The 21,700-nt window shown below is 39.5% G+C and overlaps 1 protein-coding gene and 1 long non-coding RNA gene across 3 annotated transcripts in view; one reads left to right on the forward strand and one right to left on the reverse strand.

Moving 5' to 3' along the window:
* Window positions 1-21,700, forward strand: part of LOC112961941 — a 115,396-nt gene that overhangs the window by 80,079 nt on the left and 13,617 nt on the right. The window lies entirely within an intron of this gene.
* On the reverse strand, window positions 4,405-20,942 carry PLPPR4 (phospholipid phosphatase related 4). The gene is made up of 6 exons (XM_026057680.1): window positions 20,763-20,942; window positions 17,950-18,079; window positions 16,399-16,594; window positions 12,584-12,641; window positions 11,148-11,321; window positions 4,405-9,148 (listed from the first exon to the last, which is right to left on the reverse strand). The coding sequence occupies exons 1-6, from the start codon at window positions 20,841-20,843 to the stop codon at window positions 7,811-7,813; spliced, it is 1,977 nt and encodes a 658-aa protein (XP_025913465.1). The 5' UTR covers window positions 20,844-20,942; the 3' UTR covers window positions 4,405-7,810.

Consider the following 21,700-nt stretch of genomic DNA (forward strand, 5'->3'; position numbering starts at 1 on the left):
ATCTTTCAGACATCCCTTGCCTCAGAAGGATGATAAAAAATTGGATTTCCATAGATGTGATTTATAAATTATTGTTCGTATTCATACAATGAGCAGAATTTTCATAGAAACAGAAAATACAGTGGCAGGGGTTAATTCGAAGCCATGCAAGTTGGACTCAGGAGAATGTAAAAAGTAAAAGCAAAGGCAGTTCTAACTTGCTGAGGAGTCCCTGGAAATGCCCGTCCCTGTGCTCCCTGTCATTCAGCAGCAGCAGCCCAGGCACCCCCCGTGAGGAATCGCAACAGGAGAGCACTTGCAGGAGGTGCCGGGGAAGGGCATGTCCCCCGCTGTGTGGGGTGTTTGACTGTGTCCTCTCCTCCCTGGCCCGTGCAGGTCAGGGAGCACCAGCCTCTTCTGCGGGGGAGAAGCCATGCCTTGTCTTTTGGGTGGGCCCCCCAGCAAATGCCAACTTACATGTTTCAAGTCTGTTGCGTTAAAATCCCTGTAGAAGTTAAGGAATATTTTACTTATGCAGGTTTAGTACCTATGTCCCACAGAATGAAGCTCCAAAACATATTTCTAATGCAAGAAAATCTTCCTTTTCAATCAGTGGTACTTTCCTGTACGTAAGAAATCCAGCTCTCAGGACCCTTTATGCCCTTTATTCATCTCTGCACCAACTGATGCTAGTCCTTCTGCTGAACTTCTACAGGGATTTTGCCTGTATAAGAAATGAAGGATCGGAGGCTGGTTTTTTTCATTTCTCTGAGGATGCAAAGCATTGTACAAATCAGATTAGAGGCTCTTGAATGATATTTAATCCTCAATTCTTTAGAGTGATGTTATTCTCATAGTAGAGGTTGTTGATTTGGTTTTCAGCCCCAACACCGAGTGGGAACAGATATTGTAATTAACAAGCTCAATCTGCAGCATGGAAAAAAAAAGGAAAAAAATCAAGTTTTGCTGGACATGCTGCACCCAGATGTGCTCCAGTCTCCTCCAAATGATTCGATGAGAGAACAGAGCTTTCCTTTATGCATCATTTAGGAKCTGCAGGGACTTGACAGGTTTACAAGGCCCCATGACTTTTGTTTCTCTCTGAACATCACTGGAAACACTAATACTGTTTGAAGCAGCTGAATGGCAGTTGGCCTCTGAAGGAAATGAGATTTTTCCTTTTTTTTTTTTTTTTTTTAAAAAGGCATTAACCTAGGTCTGAGCAGACTTACCTGAGTTCTCGATGACTTCCTCAGCTTAACTCTTTCCTTTAGCGGCGGTGTGCTGGTAAAGCCATGAAATATGCATGTTTCCTATTGTCTCTAATGGCGGCCACTGGAGGAACAGATTTCTTCTACGCGAGATGCAACCAGCTCGTGTTATTAGGCATATATGGAGTGCCTGAAGAGTTTACTGCAGGCAAAGTGAAGACATTTTAGAGAGAGTAGTTGCAGCCTTGTCACAGTTTGTTCCTAGATTTAAACTAGCTGTTTAGCTTTTGCTCTCTAAAGCCTAGCTTGAAGAAAGGAATACATTAACTTTGTGTGTGTGTGTCTGCATGCACGTGTATGGAGTTGGAGTGGTGAGTTCCCTTATTTTCCTTTTGTATGTGCAGTATTGATGCATTTATTAGTTTCATTCAATGCCTGATACATCCTGCGCTATACGATTTGTGAAGACATTTTATTTACAATTTTATGAACCCAGTTGTAATGCTTTTAAAATGTTCCTGCTAAATTAGCTGTGCACTGATCTGTCAAGTAAAAGGTCTTTATAAATTTATACCAAACATTAGAGTACAATCTTGTGTCATCTGGCTTCTCACCTCTAGGACCTCTGAAGCTATTTTAAAATCCAGCACAAAATAGATTTAAAAGATTCAGTTTAGTCTTTCATACCTTTGAAAATGCTTTTGCATAATTAGATACTGTCAGCAATTTGGATGGGAGTCAGCTCACTTAATTTAGTGATAGTGTTGCTGTAGCCAGGATGGTCTAAAAACATAAGACATGGTTTTTCGATACAGGTAATTTCTTTTCAAGATTTACAATGTAGTCTCTACGTCAAAGTTAGCCTTCAAAGGGTGGGGGGGGGCTTCATTTTTACCCAGCTTTAGATGTTTAAAATGTTTCTTTTTAAAAAATTTGTACTAATTGTCTAGGCTCCTTTGTAGCCCATGGAAAGGGGCATTGCCAGAGGAGAACTCATCCGATACATATTAGACACCACTTTTCACCAGAGTCATACCCCAGAAGGGTCTGTTTTACTTTGCAGGCTGTAAAGTGTCTCTATATGGCAAACACAGATATGTACTTGATTGGATAAATTCTGGTCTTTCCATATGAAAAAGACAAGAAGCATTTTATACGAAATCAGCTTCTTGAACATATACAGGATATTTGTATATGGACATATACAAATAAAATTGCAAATCCAGAGAAAATGGACAGAACTATTAATTTATTCCTCATGAAGTCATTGCTGCAAATGTGAAATGTGAATAAAATGTCCTAGATTTGGAATGATAAAGGTAGAGACTCAGCTGATACTAGTGCAGGGAAAGGGAGAATCTGCCCCACTTTACATGACCAAAATTGACTGGCCCCTTAGGACACAGAACCTTGCTCAGCTTCACAAAGGCTTTGGCAAGTGCCTCACAGGAGCCTCTGCTCCTAGTCGCCTCCTGTAACTTTCTCAGATGTGACAAACTCATGCAGTGTGGTACAGTCTCACCTCGGCCTGATGGCAGCATGTCTCAAATTGGCAACCCTGAGATGGCATTCAGTTAAGTTTTGTTTGTCTAGGAAGAAGGTTGATACTTCTTGACACAAAATTACCATAAAAGAGCTGTACCATGACATCACCTAATGCAACCACGATAACAGCATGCAGCTTACCCTGTCCTGTTAAGGCACCTCCAGAGAGCGCTCCAGGCCCTGCTGTTGCTATGTGCATGCTTTCTGGGCCTTGCAGTGTCCCTGTAGGCATCGAGAAGAGCTTACCTGGAAAGCGTGGGAGAGCCAGGGCCTTGCAGTCCTTCCCTGATGGCTCCACAAAGGGTCTTTCTGACCTGTACCTGGGACATCCCTCCCTGCAGCTTTCCCAGGCTACCACTGTCTGTTCTGGAAGGCAGCGCAGCGTAATCTCGACTCTGGCCCTCGCCACGCTCCCCTGGACTTCATATTGCCTTGTTCAAAGGGTCCTTCTGCACAGGCAGGTAACCCACTGCCACCCCACCATCTACTGTTGGCCAAAGGAGAGGCCTCTGCTGAACCTGGCTACTCCTGCGGTGTGGCCACGACCTTCCCCAGCCTCAGCAAGAAGCAGAGTCCCTTAGGTCGCTGCAGAGGAAGCAGCATCATGCCGGGGCTTACACTCCCCTCCTTCACAAACAACATATCCCTTTCTAACTCTCTCTTGCCGGAGGCACCTGTTCTCGTGTTGTCATGAACTGGCAATCCTGGGACATGGATTGCCAAGTGACCCAGATCTGCCACCGCAGCTTGGTGTGACACCAGCCAAACCCAGCGCGCCTTTGTTGCGAGTGCCGCCTGCACACGCATGCCTGGTGCCATCGAATCCCTCGGCGGCAGCACCGGGTGGGCTGCAGCCAGCGGGTCCCTTCACCACTCGCGCCCCTCCGCTCCCCTAGCCACGGGTGGGTGACCCGGCTGGCTGGCAGCACTTCAGCTACGCGCAGGGAAAGCTTCTCCTGCAAAATCAGTCTGATTTGATGCTGTGTTTTGCAGGGGACCTGCTAGTCTCTAGGGACCTCGCTGTGGGACCGGCAGTGTCTGTGCAGGGGCAGGCACCATCTGTGCTTAGGGCCCTGCTGGCTGCCCCGTTTCAGAGCATTTCAGCGCAGGCTTGGGGACAGAGTTTTCTGTTACGCACCTTGTGTGGTTTCTAGATAAGAGAGCGTTTCTGACAGCAGACTGCTAGGTGTAATGTTTTTGATGGTTGCCAGAAATGAGGTGTGTGTCACCTGATGACTGTGTCCTAGCTGCCCACCCTGGGGAAGAGCCTTTCCTCTCCGGTGTCCTCACACCTGCCCTGTCTCCTTCACAAATTCGAGGAGGGGCCTCTCCATGCCAGCAGCTCCGCGCAATACTGGCAGGGTGGCGCAGCGACATCGGGGCAGAACAGCGCGGGTAGCTGGTGACTACTGCTCCTGCAGAACGAGCTAGTAGATGTTTGTTGACATGGCCTTAAGCTCCTGATTCGCTCACTTTCCTTTTCTGTACCATGCTGTTCAGACAGAGACACCTTGTTTGGACATCATCCGCATGACTTTTTACAGCTGTGCTAGATTTTGAGGTTTCTCACTGAGGACCACTTTTACATGCTGTGGGATACCTAACATTAAAAAACAGTTTTGGGGGGAATGGGGCTCTGCTTTACCACAGATGAGATGACTGAACATCAATGAGGAATTTTATCTTTATTTTCATGATGTTAGCACAATAACTCACACAGTAGCATTGATCTGTACTTATTTAACAAAATACATATATAGCAATTTACAAATTCTTTTCCATTTGAAAACATTGCATAACATTTTATTAAACACAATACTTTATATAGAGAATTCTCATTTAAAAACATAGTTTATTTTCGAGTATTTTCTTTTCTCAGTAAAGCACAGCCTAACAAAGAAATTCGTGCCTGTTAGCAAGTAAGAAAATTAGAACACTAAGAAGATGTCACCTGTCAATTTATCTGATTAATTTTAAATTAAGGTATCAGTGGAATGTAAACAAAGAGTAATTTTACAAAAGGCTCCATATCAAATATACATGCAGAGGTCTGAGTTCCAATGTATATATTATTACATTTCTGTTCTCTAATGTAATATAATTTGATAAGCCATTATTAAAAACAGTAGCCTTTGGCACTTTGAGTAAAAAAAGAATATATCAATATTTATGTAAAGAACACAATTTCAATGATTACACAAGTGCTTTAAAATCTTTTGTTAAGAAATAGGAAAGCTTAGGAAAAATATCATACTGCACTTGAAATAGTGCAGCAAGTTTTAGAGTAATAAAAGCAACACATATGCCAATATATATCTGACTAAAACCAAGGAATAAAGAACAAACACTCCCACCAGGAATCCTGCTGTTTCCAAAACAGCTAAATTGCCAGAGGGAACATTTTCTAATCTTTGCTTTATTGCCATTATTCTCCATTTCAATTTTCCATTATTTCCAGGTTCATCTACTTATGTTCCTTCCCCTGCACTTACAAACTAACAAATGATTGCATCTTACTTCCCTGCATTGATAGGCCAGTCTTAGCCATTCTGTTAAAGCTAATCCTACCTGCTTTATCGTGTACCTGAACTAAGCTCAATCCAAAGGGTTTTTGTTCATGACAATCCAAGTGTTTGTAATTCCTAGGAACCTTGTACAAAATTTGATATTAAATACCAAGGACTAAAGATTCATTTATTTAAAAAGCAAAAATAAATCTTGACTTGTAAATACTAGAGTCTGAGAACACATTTCTAAAAAATTACTTTTTTTTCCCTAGTATCTTTGATTAATTTTCCCAGCTACTGTGCCTTGAGATAACGTTCAATGTGTACAACAGATTGTAACCCTACTGGTTATTTCCTTACATGTAGCCTGCAAAATACATCCCCCCTCCCCAACATCAGATGTCTGATGGGGTTTTTGTCTGTTACTAGCAGGAAAAGGGTGGTCATTTCTTTAAGGTCCAACCCTCTTCCACAGCAGTGGGTGATGGGCAGGTGAGGGAAGCGTTGCTTGACAGGATTGGTTGATGGCACCCAGCTAAAGCCTGGAGCATCTGTGTAACTGGGAAGGTATATAAAGCTTTCTATGGAAAGGGACTCTAAATCCCTTCCTCTATGCAGGTTAGCAAACACCATCCTCCTACTTCTGAGATTGCTTAGGATTGGAGTTGGGTTTGGGATTTTGTTTTGGATTCTTTTTTTTTCTGGTTTGTGTGTGTGTGTTGTGCTATTTCCCTTCTTAGGATGGGATGATTCTACCTCCTGCTTGGTTGGGGAATGGTAGGCTTTTCCACCTTTTCCTCAGAGGTCTGTGGAGTAAGGTCTGTAGACAGGTACTGGCTATGTAGTAGGTAACTGGTTCTCTGATACTCTGAATCAGAAGAGGACTTGGAGCAAGTCACCCCACTAAAAAAGCCCGAGGACAGACCTGAGCTGCTACTGTCTATTCAGTGAGGGGACAGCAAGGCCACTTCCTCCCCATCCTGGAAGACTATCTGACAGCAGCTCTCCTTCAGGTAGAAGTGACCTAGGAGAGAATGAGGAGCTGCACTGGACAAGCATTGCCAGTGACTTCCTTCATGGTTTAAGTTATTTAAGTTCAAGCCAAATTAAATTGAGTTTGTCTTCTAGCATGCCCAGGACATGCCATACTTATTCCTTTTAGAGTTCTCTAGTTCATCAATTCCTGGCAACACAGATTTTAAGTGGGTAAATTCTTTCCTTATATTATGAGCTCACTTTACTAAAATAATCTATATTCTCTCAGGTGCAGAAACACTCCATATTATTAAGTGGGGAGGAAAAATATAATGCTTAAGGAGGGTCTGTTGGAGGGTATCTCCAGGGAGGTGAACAGTAGTGGTGGCACAGTGCAACACTCTTTAGGGATTCTGCAATACCAAGGCATTCCATCTTTAAAGCGAAGCATAAATTCCCCAAATGATGGTCACTGGGGTGAAACTTGTGATTGTTCTTGTGGCATGCTAAGCAAGTGAGGTGAATAACTGCTTCTAAGTGTGAGCTAGAATATTAATTATGGTGTCCTTAGAAGCTGATCAGAAAGTGGCAGTTTATTTTTATCTACGCATGGCTTACCTTTCACATTTGTGCATCTCACTGTTACTGGTGTCACGCATCATGTAGGTAAAAACTAACAGAAAAATGGAAGGGTTGCTGAAGGACAGAATGACAGATTTAAAAATGCAAAATCTGAATTACTTTTAGTACTTTAAAAGACCCCTTTAAAAACAATATTTAAAACAGTTCTACAAGTTAGCCCACTAAGAAGCAGCCTCTTCATTAGTAGCACCTGTTCTTAAACAAAAGTTGAGCAGTAGCAGCAAAACTATTCAAAATAGATAGTTATTCCATTCTAATGGAATGTCACCCACACGTTTTTTGTTGCAGTAGACATCTTAAAGAACTACACAAAACCTTTGCAATCTTTGAATGTGACAGATCCACTATAACAAAGCTGTAAATATTTCCTACTCTAAATGAATGCAGCCAGCATCATCATAGTATTAGCAATATTACTTTTAAAGTAACTGCACATCAATATGTCATGTGTTGTAGAGTCTAGTAAGTTTGCAAATTTTCAAAACATTTAAAGTTACCATCAGCACCATCCTGTATTAAAGTTTTGGTGCAAACTCTGCAAAGGTGAGTATTATAACACTGATACAGCCTTTGCTGTGAAAAATTCAGTTGATTTTGGACACAAATATAAATAAAATAAAAAGTTGGCACATTCAGGAAATAAAGTGTCTGTGTTCAAGACCAGTGTTTTGATTGACATCATCATTCTCAGATAAATGTTTTGAGTCTGAAGAAGCAAGTTGCATGAAAATGTTTCACATTAGTTAGGTTCTGGCATTGTGCTTTCCCCCCCACCACATGATTTGCACAGGCTCACGTACACTACACATCATCAGTGTTCAACAGAAGTTGGGCTGATGGTCAGTAACTTGGCACATCAAAGGTAAATATCACCTCAAAACAAAGAGAGCAGAACCTGTATCAAGATGTGTTTTACTTTGTGGTGCTGTGGATCAACTGATATGTCTCCTCTCATTCTTTGTATGCTCGTGTGGGGGATGTGCCTTTATAGAAGATATTTCTGGTATTCTCTGGACTGCTCCCTCGTTCAGGGATTAAAATGATGTTACCTTTTCTTCGAAGTGTTGAGTCCCGGCTAGAAGAAATGGACAGAGTCTCTGAGCCAATCTCACTTCCCTCCACTGGCGTGACTCTTATTGTAGTGATTCCATGATGGTGATGCTCGCTGTTATCTATGTTGCTCCTTTTCCTGTCACCTGACCCATAACTGTCTTTCAAGGAGTCACAGCTCTCAGAGTCTCTGTTGAGATCATTTAGCTCATATGTTTGACGAAGGGTGACTTTTTCAGGACCTTTCCATTTCCATGACCCACTTCCTTCGCCTTCTGATGGCATCTGAATTACAGGTCTGTTATTTTCTGGATGGGCCTCAACTCTGACAATGCTACTTGGCTCGTGGTCTGTCAAGGTTTTATATCTAATGGCTCCTGTACAAGTGACTGTGCTTCCCTCTGAACTCTTTGGACTGCCCTGAAGCACTCCTTGCTGCTTAGACATGGCTATTACTTGCATGATTCTTGGCTGACTGTTGCTTCTACATGCAACGCTCTTCTCAGCAGCCTTCAGCCATTTAGCTCTAGCTGAACTACTTTTGGGAGATGTGTTCACATTTTCCTGAGTCTCTTCAGGAATATGCACTAACTGGGATGAGCCAGGACGTGACTGAATAGAGACCCTTGGCCCACCAGAGAGACCTGAGTTGTTACAACCTGGTACACTACCAGGTTGAATTTTCAGGTATTGGTTACTTGGGCCATGGTGATCCCCATTTACACCCACTCTGGAGGGCTCTGAGCTTGACCTCATTTCAATAGCTCTTGGTGGTGACTGGCCAGATTCAGTCTCTATTACTTGCAGGGACAACTTTCGACTTTCATTCTTGTTCTTCCACTGGGAAAGCAGTTGTTTGGAGCGGGCAGAATCCATTGATGCATGAATTGTTGCATTTCGTCTTGCTGGATCTTCCAAGGATGGTGTGTTGACTCTTGGCAAAGTGTTGCTGAAAGTAACCATATTTTCCTTTCCCATTGGGCTTCGTGGCGTTATGATTTCTACATCAGCATTTGCTCTCTTGATGTTAGTCAGAGACCCTGCATCTCTGTGGTTTCTATTCAGGATACTTTCAGAACGGTGAGTGGCAATGCCATCGCTGCTGCTTCCATTTTTACCAGGCAAGATTCTGTTGGCATCTTGACTAAGGTCTGTAAAAGACCTTAGTGGTTCTCTGTGAAAATTCGGGTGAAACACATTCTCCTCACTTGGTAAGAAGTTCCCCACAGCATACAGGCCCTGATATTTGAACAGCAGTATCAACAACCAATTACGGAAAAAGAAGCATTTTAAGATACTTTAATTACACTCTTCTGCCTTTAAATAAATATAGAGTAATAGCATTAGTCCAGTTTAACTGACAGGATATATTCACTTTCCTTTCCTCACCAGTGAATCCTTATCCTTATTCCAAATTCTCTTCTCATTCTGATACATCTAGGTATATATGAAGTGGTCTCAGTATAATAAGTAGGGCACATAGTTCGTGGCAATAAATAGACAAGGAAAATATTTAGCCTCCTTCTATGTTCTTTGCTTTATATAGCAACAGATACTGCTGAAATAAGAATGTTTTGTTACAAAAATAACAAAATTAATGTTTGCAGTATTCTGAGCAAGTTAAAGATATTTTACAGCTGCACTATTGTCTGCTCAGATTTATTGAATCTTGTTCCAGCTTGAGTTGTTCTCTGCTCCGTGATTCTGCCCTTTCTACTGCATAATAACCATGTAATACAATATCTACATGATAAAACAATTTATCAACTTTAAATCAATTGCTTTTCAAGCTGTACAGAACTGTAACAAGATTAAGTTATACTACATTTTCTTATTCAGCAGACTCACTGTAAGATGGTATCATTTAAAAAAACCTGACAGCATATTTTATGACAGGCTGAAATACTTGACTCAATCACTCAGTTTACTCATTCCTTACACCCTTTTCAGCGTTATTTATAGTTTCACAGTATTTCCCCTCCCCTTCCTCTTATCGATGTGTAGTTTTCAGGACAGATTTACTGGCTATTGGGTATCCAGGACAATGTACCTTTTTGATGCTTGTCATCATGCAACAGTATATGGAGAAGACCTAACAAAGAACATACTTGTTTGTGCAATTCAAACATGGGAACAATAACTCCGTTTATGAGAGTTTTTAACAGCTTAATCATTTGAAATAATATTCCCAACAGAGTGCCTTTCTGCTCGCAGTGTAGTCATAGAAACTCATGGGGTTTCTATTATCTACCCTGGCTGCTGTCACTTCTACCCCACAGTCACCCTAGTAGACCATCTGCACATAGATTAGATTATCATATCGCAAAAATAATGTGACAGGATATGATTTTATTTTAGTATTACACAAAAATTCATCATTGACTTCTTGGAGGTCAAAACTGCATGCACTGGCTGTTAAGACCCTTCTGTTCAGCTGTCCACACTGGAGCCAAAAATGTTGTCAGTAGAAGTTCCTGATTGCTCTCAGGCACAGGGGTTGACATTCTGCTGAACAGCTAGGGCAGCAACAGTCAGGTTGGAGACATATTGAGAGCAGCAAGCAAAGGCAAATGCTTGATGAGCTTCCTACTGACGGATACAAAGAGACTTATCCTACTGGCCCTTCTGCGGTGCTGCATCTGTTCCAACCCAGTACAGAGGAAAAGCACTGAAGTAACCTGTTCCGGGCAGCCTATTTCCCCTGCATCATTTCCCATGTATCCCTTCCCCAAGAGCTCCAAAGAACCACAGAGGCATGATATTGCCTTTGATTTCCTGAAAGTTCAGCAGTTTATTCAGTTAAGTTGCAGTATATTAACTTTGACCATTTTTTGAGATCATAAAGCTAACGTTAGCAATATAAATTCAGGCTGGCAGCAAATACTGATTAATCCTATAATTTTCTTGTAGAGTAGAAAAGTGTGGAGTAGAAAAGCCGAGTATCTCTAAGTATTTAATGAGGCATATCATGTTAGAGCTGTTTCTGTGGACAATGCTGGACCATTATACATCACTATGTGCATTGTTATGGCACTTCAAATTGAAATACATATTTGCTTTTTCCTGTTTATTTTTAGAAGTGACTACCCCTAACATAGTCATCTTCAACACATTTTTACTGTATCTTTAATTATTATATGTGATCATGATGAAAGATTTTCATAATACATACTGGTATTCTTATTATATACTTAGAAATTTTATTTTCTAAAACTTACTACATCCATATTATATTTACCAAATAGAGAGCAATTCCTCCTCCTATGAGAAAGCCACAGTAAACATCAACTGGATGGTTCTTATACTGGGTGATACGAGTCAGACCACATATAATTCCACAGATGATAAAAGCAAAGACCAAGAGTGGTTTCAGAAGTTTTGAGGAGTCTGTTAATGTAGAATTGAAGTACATCTTAAAAAAACAGAAAAAGAAAAAGTGGTTGAAGAAACTCAAGTTTACATAAGAGGATATGACTTTTCTTGCATTAAATATTTCTTTGACACATAGATCACTATTATATGGTAATATTACACAGTCATTTTTACTAATTTTGTTTTACAGCCTTGTTAAATCTGGTTATTTACTGCAGAAAAATCTGAAATCACAAGGGACAGATTTCTGAAAGCTTAGGCATTGTTGCTTATTGAGGTCAATTAGGATAAGGATTTTATGCCTAAATACTGTTCAGTCAGAGCTTAAATGTTCTGTAAATGTGACTAAGGAGTCACCACTTCTGAAACACAGAAGGCAGATGTCATGCCAGATGAAAGCAGTACCCTATTCTAACAAAACCCACCACCAGATGCTTTAGAGAACTATTTCTCAGCTGCGGGCCATGATCCAGGGAGGTCACAAGAACTAAGTGGAGATGGTTCATCAGTATTATTCCACCTTTTGGCCTTTCCCTGGGCAGAATAAATATACTCTGGCAAACTCCCAGTACACACACAATTCCATTACCTAAATCTTATTATTAACTGGTTGTTGTTGTTCTTTGTTGAGTTTTATGATGAAATTCCCCCTTTTTTTCCCTTCAAATAAGGAGTCACTCATACAAACATGGGACGCTGAACTACAGAAATGTCATTGGTCAGAGGTGGGAAATAAACTGTGATCCCTGCAGCATGTACTACTATTCCCTGCTAGTTACTGCTGTTTTCTATTCACTTGCTCTGCAGTAGCACCTTGGAGGCCTTTGGAAGTGGTTGTGCCATTTCATCCATGCTGCAATTCTATGGAAGTCAAATGAAACTAGATCACATAAATGTTTGTTTCTTAAAGTTTAAAACAGTGAGTCAAGTGAAGACAGCAATAAAGAAAAAGGCAGAACATATAAAGGTTCATTTGAATGGTAAACTAAAATATCACCCTATAAAACAGGTAAGCATTATATCTTATATGTGAATAACATGAAGCATTAAATATACTTTAATATTACACTCTACTACAACAGATAATGTAGCTTCATAACAAAGAGTGTGAACCAGTTATATCCTTACTGTATTCTTAGTAGACCTGCTTTTATTTTAGCTGTTAGTAATTTCGATTTTGCTGTCAAACTGACAGGATAAGAACCTATATCCTTACTACATTAGTTAACACACCACTTTACAGCAAATGACATTCTGACTTTTCTCTTGTATAAATGAAAATGAACAAAGTTGGTTACTCACCGAAATGTACACAGCTGCAAAGGCTGCCAGGGTGGCATGTTGAGAAGGGAATGACTTTCTGCCAAGGAAGGACACTCAAATTATGCTTCTCAGTTCAAAACCACTGTACTAATGTTCACTTGAAAAAAACACTGGGTGGTACAGTCATTTTCAGCTTACACATCCTAAGCAATATATGATACTTAACACTTCATTTCTAAATTTCTTTTCTAGAGTCTGGAGAAAGGACCAAAGTTAATAAAATGCCTTTTTTGGATTAAATATTCAACATGAAAGTCTTTTTGTGAAATAAGAAAAGAGTGTAAATGAACTAAAGACTGGATGTTTGATTTTAAGAGAGAAATTTCTATAAATAAATTTCTGTAATCATTTTTCAGTAAGTACCTAGTTATACAACTTCTTTAATGCAGGAACCTGGATCTTATGATTATTCTCACTGACTTCACTGGAGCTCTTTTCAATGGAAAGACTCATCAGCTATATATACGCTTTGATAATCAGGCCCTAACTTCAGCAACTGAAATAATATGAAAAAAGAGGGTATCACAGCAAAGACTGATGATAGGGAAAATAAGGATCTTTTTTCCAGTGGCATAAGTGGGTCTACAGACCTCTTATAATCTGAAGGCTTAAGATCTGCAGCACCCCTTTGCCCCTTGAAATGTCTCCCACTGGCAACATGGAGATACTGCGTAATGTGTGACTTACACTTTGTGCCCTGCTTTTGCTGTAATTATGGGGGCATGACAGGGCACTGAGAGAGATGCATCCTTATTCGCTATGTCTTCATGTTTATTTTTTACAAACTTTCTAACTTTCTAACCTGGTAGTTGTGAATGAAGTGCAAGAACTTGGAGAGGGCATTTTAAGAGTTATGAAGCCTCTTCCTGAGGTGCAGATAAAGAGGGCAAATGAAAGTATGTCAAAACTGTGTGAGACAAGGCAAAATCAAGGTATATTCATGAAATTGTTGAGGGCTTTCTGCTCCCACTGAAGAGCTGGGGAGTTGAATGGTCTGGACTGGTTGAACAGTCATTTAGCTTCTCAGATGGTTTTTGCTGCCCTAACTGGGCTTCATGTTCCTACAGCCATTCTGCTAGCAGCACCTAAGTTAACTAGTTTAAAATAGCAGRGACTGAAGTACAGTCCTTTGCCCTTAGACAAAGACATCGTTTTTCCACAAAGCAGCAGCATCTGCACTCTAAATTTCTTCCCTATGCATTTTACTTTGTCTGTTCTAAATAATTCACTGGCAATTAAATGTGTGTATGTAGTTCAGTGTGAATGCATGCTGCTGACCTGAATTTGAGCCCATGGCTCCAGCAGGTCCTTGACTCTGTCCAAGTTGAAATCAGCATGATTCCTTTTCATTAATAAAGACAGAGATCTAAATCCTTCAGTTTTTTATATCTGAACAAACCTTTCACAATGGAATCCATGGGGAACAAGCTCAGGGTTGAGGACAGGAAGCTAAAGACATGAAATAATTGTAAATGTTTCTAATGGCTAATCAGCTCCTCTCCCCTTTGCAGGTTTTAGTGTAAGCATAAATCTACTTACAATCTCTGTGGAGCTAATGTGTAGATTTGATTCTATGAATTTTAGTACCATTCAGAACTTAACCTTAATTTGACAGCACTTCTGTGGTATATAAGGTGTGTCACTATGCAACACTTAATTTTCTGTTAAGGAGAAACTGAGGGCGGTGCCAGAATATTATAGATCACCAAATGTATCCTCTGTGACAGGAATGAATTAGAGATATCAATATAAGGTCATCTTTGTAGGGAAATATGAACATACAAAAACTGACTGCTTAGCCTTCATCTGTTATAACTAATTTAACTGTTTTTTGGGAAGTGATGATATTTAAACTTAGGAGTGACATAGCAAGAGATGCCATATTAGAGATTATAATGAAATGAACTGGGATGTAATAATGGAAAATTTTCTGCACAGATAGATGACTGCTCACATGTAAAGCCACCCTGATTTCACTGGGGCTCCATGTAGATAGAAGAGACTGCTTCTAAACATCAGACTTCAATGGCAGTATCCGAGTAACAGCAAACGGTTATGTGAAAAGAGACAGTGAAATGAAGGCTGACAGTAATTCTGGTGATAACTTTCACCAAATTGTTTGGGCCAAATGAAGCTATAATCCTTCATGCCAGCTCTGAATCTTGCCTGCATTTATAAGTTGAAAAAATATAACAAATTAGTCAATGCTAATTACAAGTCTTAGCCTACTGGACACATCTAAGACTAAAGACATCAAATTATGGATCTCTAGACATCTGTGAAATTGGTTTGTCCCAATGAAAGGAAATGGATTACAAGATTTGCTGGAAGATACTTACAAAGTGAATGATTTTGTGATTCACAAGCATGCCAACCACTGAAATCAATGGAAGAGCAAATAAAACGGGGGAGAGGTGCCTTAATGTTAGAGACAGAACAGCTTAACAATATCCATCTGACAAAAATCTAATATTATGAGGTATAAAGTTAAAATGGAAGCTAGCATCTGGGGCTGCACAGAGAATAAGAAAGGAGTGCAGAGCTTTAGTGAAGACATGACAGAAGTGACACAGCTTCATACCTGCTAATCTGGTACACAGAGAAATTATGTAGCTTAGTCAGAGACAGAAATTGTAAACATTTCAAACGTTCTATAATTTTGCTATATTTTTTTGGTGAGCTGGAAATTAAAAAAGCACTACATAGAAAAAAATTTGAAGGACTGCAAAACATTCAAAGGGATGCAGTATAAATGACTAATAGACAAGAGAGGTTAACCTTGTGTGAAAAAGATAAGGAAGACTGATACCGTATTCAGTGGAGAGAAGAGCTTTATGATTTCTCAGTGGGGTAGTACATATATTTAGGACACATAGTAATAAGGTCCTTGAATTAGGGAGTAGCAGGTGTATATGTATATATATAAATGTATATGTACAACTTACTGACTTAAATCTCTAGATTCCTCGTTTAAATCTATGACCTGTCATCAGTAATTGAGAATTATCACCATTTTATCACATCTGAGTTGTTTAAAATGAGGTATGTAGTCCAGGTTATATTTCAACTTGAATGATATGCAATTTCCAAAACCTGCTACTACAAATAATATTAATTTCTACTGTGGCTCTCTAAGTAGGGAGGCTAAAGACTAAATGACCAAGGAGGATGAACCACAAGCTAGGAATCCTGTGAAACCAGAGGCATGTATTTGGGAACATACACATTTTGCACTGCTACGGTCTTTTCTCTGATGAATGAATTTTCTCAATAGCTGTCAGTATCAAAAATCTAATGAAGCACAGAAATGGAGAACAAATAAAGCCAAACAAAACCCCAAACCAAACCTGAAAAACTAAGCCCAAAACGCCAGGACAGTAATGCACAGTATATAGAGGTCTCAGATATTAAGTACTTGTGTAACTTCTTCCCTTACCTGATATCGGAAACTTATGCAGACCCTACTGGGAAAAGCATTAGAAACATTAATTATTATACAATTATTAATTATATTAATAATTGTATAGAAAATTATGTCTCCTCTGAACGAGAGAAAATAACTAGCTACTCATGACTGGGCTTCCCAATCTGACAGAAAGGCTTCCAAAGCCCACTGTTGGCTTAAAATCTTTATACAGAAAACTGAACATCACTAAAAAGACATATTCTCAGCTTCATTATAAAAAACTGGCAAAACTCATTCAGACTTTAACTAGAAATTAAGTCTTGAAACTAGGAAAGAAAATAATAACAAAGAATACTTTAAAATGTACACAATAAAGGATAAAACCAACCTTCCAGCATTGATAACATTGGCATCAGCTCCAGAACAAATATCTTCCACAACATAGGAATTCTCTGAGCAGGATACATTTAAGGATGTGTAGTTAGGCTTGCAAACAGTCAGGAAATATGGTGCCTGATATCCTGTTGATAGCTGTATAATATCAGTAATAAGAGCAGTAGAACAAAGACCAAACACATGAACACCTAGGAAAGAAATCGGTGGAACTTGTTAACTTTATTATAATCTTTGTAAGTGTAAATTGGATGAATTCACTGTGACAAATACTTTCAATTTGGTGGCTTATATCATTGGATTTTAGAGAGGATTTAACTGAAGAATCATTTTTTATGAAATCTTATTGCAGAGCTGAATTCTTTAACATAAAAAAAAAGATTTATTTATGTTTAGAAAATAGAATTTGTTTTCTTCCAGTTGATAATTAATATTTACTTTTGATGGTTTGTCATTCTCCAACATCTTTGTACATAAAAGTACACTACACTGGAGCTGCACATTTGGAAAGCAATTTGCTGAGCTGACTCAAGGACAGGCATTTATATGAGCATATGTGCTCATTCAATCCTTGGATTTGCCCACTAAAATAGGTGTTTTTAACAATACAGACAGCTACCCAGTAGTTCACTGCTCTGAGGAGCCGCGCTCTTTTTTACCACCAGACACTCATCAGCTGGCAATAACCTTGGCTACCTTCACTTCTGTGATGTATTTCTCGCATACCAAGTCCTTGCCACTCTTTACTTTCCTAGTCGTGTAGCTCATAACCTCTTCTGTCACACACTCCAGCACTTCCCTGCTTGCCAGCCTATAGAAACCTAGCGTATAGTCCTCCTTGGCTTTCAGTATGCCTGTCCTGTAAGTTGTTTTTGCTCAAGCTGCTCTCTCTAATGAAAGATTTCTGCAACACAGAAAACCTTTCCTTAGGCCACTCAGTGACAGAGGAACTTAACTGTAAGAGGGGAGCAAAATCCAGTTGCCCTTTCAAATTCAGTTTTAGTAAATATCAATTAAAGCAAAATAAAATAGAACAATTCGCCATATTCCTCCCTATCATTAGCTTGATGGACTCTAGCCATTTTTCAAGAGGTAGATAAACACATCCCAGAAAAAGAATGTCAAATCTACTGACAGTTTCTGACAAGTTGTTACTGTCATGCTATTCCTGAATACTCTGTTAGCTGCGTTGAGACCTTATAATGCATTGAAGAGATGCGGGAGAAACTACACACTGAAACAATTAAAAGAAAGCCAGCTCAAGGTGGAGGGGGAGGGAGGAAAAACAAATGATTCTTTTAGCAACACTGACAGTAGTATAGGAGAGGAAAGGGAAAATGGAGAGTGTAGATGCTGCATTATTGGATATGGGGTTGCTCTGTCATTCCATTTGACAGTTTCTTCTCACATTTTTCTGGCAGAAGAAGATCTGTGCCAGTGACAGCCCTAAAATGTTCTAAAAGGCTATTTCAGAGAAGGAAACTTGCATGATGAAAATTGAATGTGCATGGAAGGCTCTTCTTTGTAACTAACATTTGAAACCCACCAACAAATCTGACAGCTCTTCTAAGAAAAGAATTGAAGTTGCATCCTCCTGCATTAATATTGGCCTCTGTTCCAATCCCATTTCTTCTTTTGGACAGGCAACAGTAGAGAATTCCTTCTCCTACCATTATCTGCAATGACAAAGGAGTTGTTAAGTTAAATGAAGCGGTTATTCAGAAGACAGTGATTGAATTTAAAGGGCTGAAATATAATTATAACGCAACAAATGCCATCCACTGACAAGTACTTGCTTTTAAAAGATCTGTATCAATATGTAAACATTCACTAATACAGTTTAGCTGGAGTGGGAGCAGGCGGGAAGGTGGCACTGAAATTGAATGTAAGTGGCATAAGGTTTTGGAAGGACAACTTTTTTTTATTTTATGTGTATAAAGTGCTCAGTGGAATGGTGTTCTTGATCTACAGCTGAAATTTGATGCTTCTAAACTAAAAGAGCAATAATTAGAAAATCTGTCCTCCAAGGCAATATCTTAGTGCTTCTAAGGTGGTTTTAGCTCTCAGCCTTGGCCTCACGCCTAGCAATCCTTAGCAGCTTCTAATTACCTGGCCACCTGATCTTCCTAATTGTTTAATTTGGCCTGGGTTTTAACCAGATCCACAGCAATAGCAGAAGTTCTGTCCTTATGGCCCTCTGAACACACCAAGCAAAAGAGATGATGACTGAAGCCCTAGAGAAGAGCTTAGAATAGAAATAAGGAGGAAACTATAAATGAAAACAAAATATTACTTGCTGGAAATTCTGGAACCAGTCATAAGTTTGCAATTTCAGGGTTGAGTGTTCTTCCTGCTAAATGGTGCAACAACTTGGAAATCTCTAGAGGGCTGAATCCAGGCTATGTTGAAATGAATGGGGCAGTTCTTACCTGCAAGAGGAGATTCACTGTGTCTATCTACAGATGCAGCAGAAAAGTAACATAGACGATGCAAAAAGCTTACAGTGCATTGAGATGCTAAAACATCTGAATTATGAAGAATCTGCTGTAATTACATTAAGTTTGTACACATTAAGAGCCCTAGGCTTGGAAGAAGGGAAATACAATGGACAAGCCTAGTCTAACCCTTTTTTAATAATAATAACTGGATCCACTTCTTTCCCAGAAAAATTGAAGTAGTGAAGGTAGTCTCATTACTACCAATTACTACCAATTATTACCATTACTACCAAGTCAATGATAAGGGATATTTAAGGAATTTTATTAGATGAGAACTACAGTCACTATTATCTGTCTCCATTTGGTCATTTTACAGATGAAACTTTTCCACTAGAAATCATCAGTATTTTAAATTTAAAAAACTGAGAAACTTAAATAGCTTTTTGCCAAACTCTAGGGAATGTCTGGCATAGGGAGAAACACCAGAATGGTAGATTAGCTTGTGTGACAGAGAAGAAAATAGGGAAAGAGCAAGGCCTATGACAAGAGGAAAATTCCGAGGCTGGTATTTCCAAGGAAACAGACTACCACAGTAGGGGAGGCAGTAGGACCGTCTGATACAGTCAGCAGTGACTTTCTCTCAGTATTTGGTGTTGGCTGCAAGCGCCTATATCTGGAGCACTGTAACTCTTAGGTTCTACTTCCTAACCAAGTACAATTTTTAGTCTGACAGTTATGCAAAACCATTCAAAATGTTTTCCAAAGGAACCAAAATCAAACACAGTAAGAAGAGTTCAGTTTAAGAAAAAGAACAAAACATGTTGGTGACTGTAGGGAGGACAGTGATCGATGATTTTCATATGGGTATCACATTTTAGAGATTTTGTAATTGCAAACTGGCCACTGTCACAAAGGAAAAAACTGGTTGAATTCAAGGGAATTTGGTGGAGTTAGCAGCAGGGATGCATTTGTACCTGGCCTTGTGGAGGTGCCTAAGTAAGGAGCACAGTCACTGTGGTCATGGGAGAGCAGAGACCCTTTCCAAAGATTGATTCAGATTTTAGGTGCCTGGAATCACCTGCTGGAGGTGACTTTCTCTTTCCGTTGGCTGAAGAGGAGTGGTGTGAGAATAATGCTCCTAGCTGAGGTGCCTAAAGTCAGGTGCAGTGAATCCCCTCTGGGATATACAAAGGTAAGGTCTTTAGATTTCATTTTAAATTGACACAGCAATTCTAGCAGGGACTATACTTATCTGTATCAGACATTTTATTTCACTTACTATAGTGTCCAAACTGCTCATATTCTGACAGGAAGTTTCTTTTCTGCTGAAATCATGTTCTCCCTTTGGAGGAGTCATTAAATCAGTTTCCTTTTTGCCTGCTCTTAATGGCTGATTAACTCACAATTTAGAAGAGTCCCTGTGCTGTTTTGGAAAGCATAACAGTACTACTGACAAGACCAATATAACTTCTCACTGAAAAAAACTAGCTCTAAAGAAAGTGGCATGTTCAGGGCTGTAAATGGAAGGCTCCCATTTCCAGCAAGATCTTGAATTTATGGTGTATCTCAGAGTATGGAGATGTCCTGTCTGTAAATAGCTCAACTCAATCAAATGTTTGTACAGCATAACAGTGATTAAAACTATTTTGCACACAAGTGTAGATGCCCACAGGGCTGTTTCTCCACTTTAATGCCCACAATCAGGGCACTGTGAGTGGAACAGGTGTTACAGGGAATGTTTTAAGGAGGGTATCTTTTTCTGCTACAAAAGAATAAAAGGTGAGTTTAAAATTCTAAGGAAAGGTAATTAGCCTGGATGACGCTCTGTAGCTTCACTGAAGCCAAAGGAGCTACCTTTCTTTATGCCAGCTGAAGCTCCATTCAAAATCCTTAGTAAGTGACAGTGGCACTTCAAACTTACCGTAATTGAAGGTCCAGCAAAAACCAAACTAAGCAACATCAAGAAGGGAACAGCCTCTTGTGTAGGTTCAATGTATGGCATACTCAGACTCTTGTCGTAGCAATTAAATCCAGAGTGAACTGGCTTGAAGACATCAGTAAGTTCAAGAAAATAGAGGCTAACAACAGAAGATGCCAATATTGGCAACTAGGAAGAGAAGAAAGCAACAAATTACTTTTCAGAAATGGAATAGCAATGCTTTTGCAAAGACAACAAAGTCTATTAATCTCTGCGAAGTTTGTTATTTATGTCTCATTGCTGCTTGTTATATCCATTTTACCATCTTTAAATAATTAATTCTGTAGATACATGATACTACTGAGTTGATATCAAGTACCCCTGTTGTCAACTGAGCTAGTCAAAATACCTGATCCAATCTTCAACCCACATAATTTAGCCTTTTTATCTATGAATCATTCATGGGCAGACTCTGATTTTTTTTTTCAAATGGAAGTCTGAGGCCTGCAGTCTCCCATGCAGGGCCATGGCGCTCTGCTGTTCATCATCATCCTTTGTTTGGGCCTTTAGCAGCTCTCTGTCATATATATGACAGTGTTTGTACCCAAGCCAACTGGATTTAAATTTCAAAGTAACATTTAATGAAAAAAAACTATCCAGGGCTTCTCTGGAATCTACGCTATATGTGATAATATAGTGTATTGCCTTCCCCTGTTCATTTTTGTAATTCTGTCAAAAAAGCAAAAAACTCTGGCAAGATTCAGTCTGCATGGAACCACGATGATTATGGTTCACAATTCTTTTATCTTCTAGGTATTTAGTGATTTTACCCTTTGCAATTACTTCCATTAATTTATTAAGAGAGAAGTTAGCCCCTCTGGGGATGAATTCACCCCAGCTTGTCACCAGCTCCAGAAAGCACAGATTGTGCCAACAGGTCT

The sequence above is a fragment of the Apteryx rowi genome, unplaced genomic scaffold (assembly GCF_003343035.1).
Source record: "Apteryx rowi isolate R43461 unplaced genomic scaffold, aptRow1 scaffold_14, whole genome shotgun sequence".
Classification (NCBI taxonomy): domain Eukaryota; kingdom Metazoa; phylum Chordata; class Aves; order Apterygiformes; family Apterygidae; genus Apteryx; species Apteryx rowi.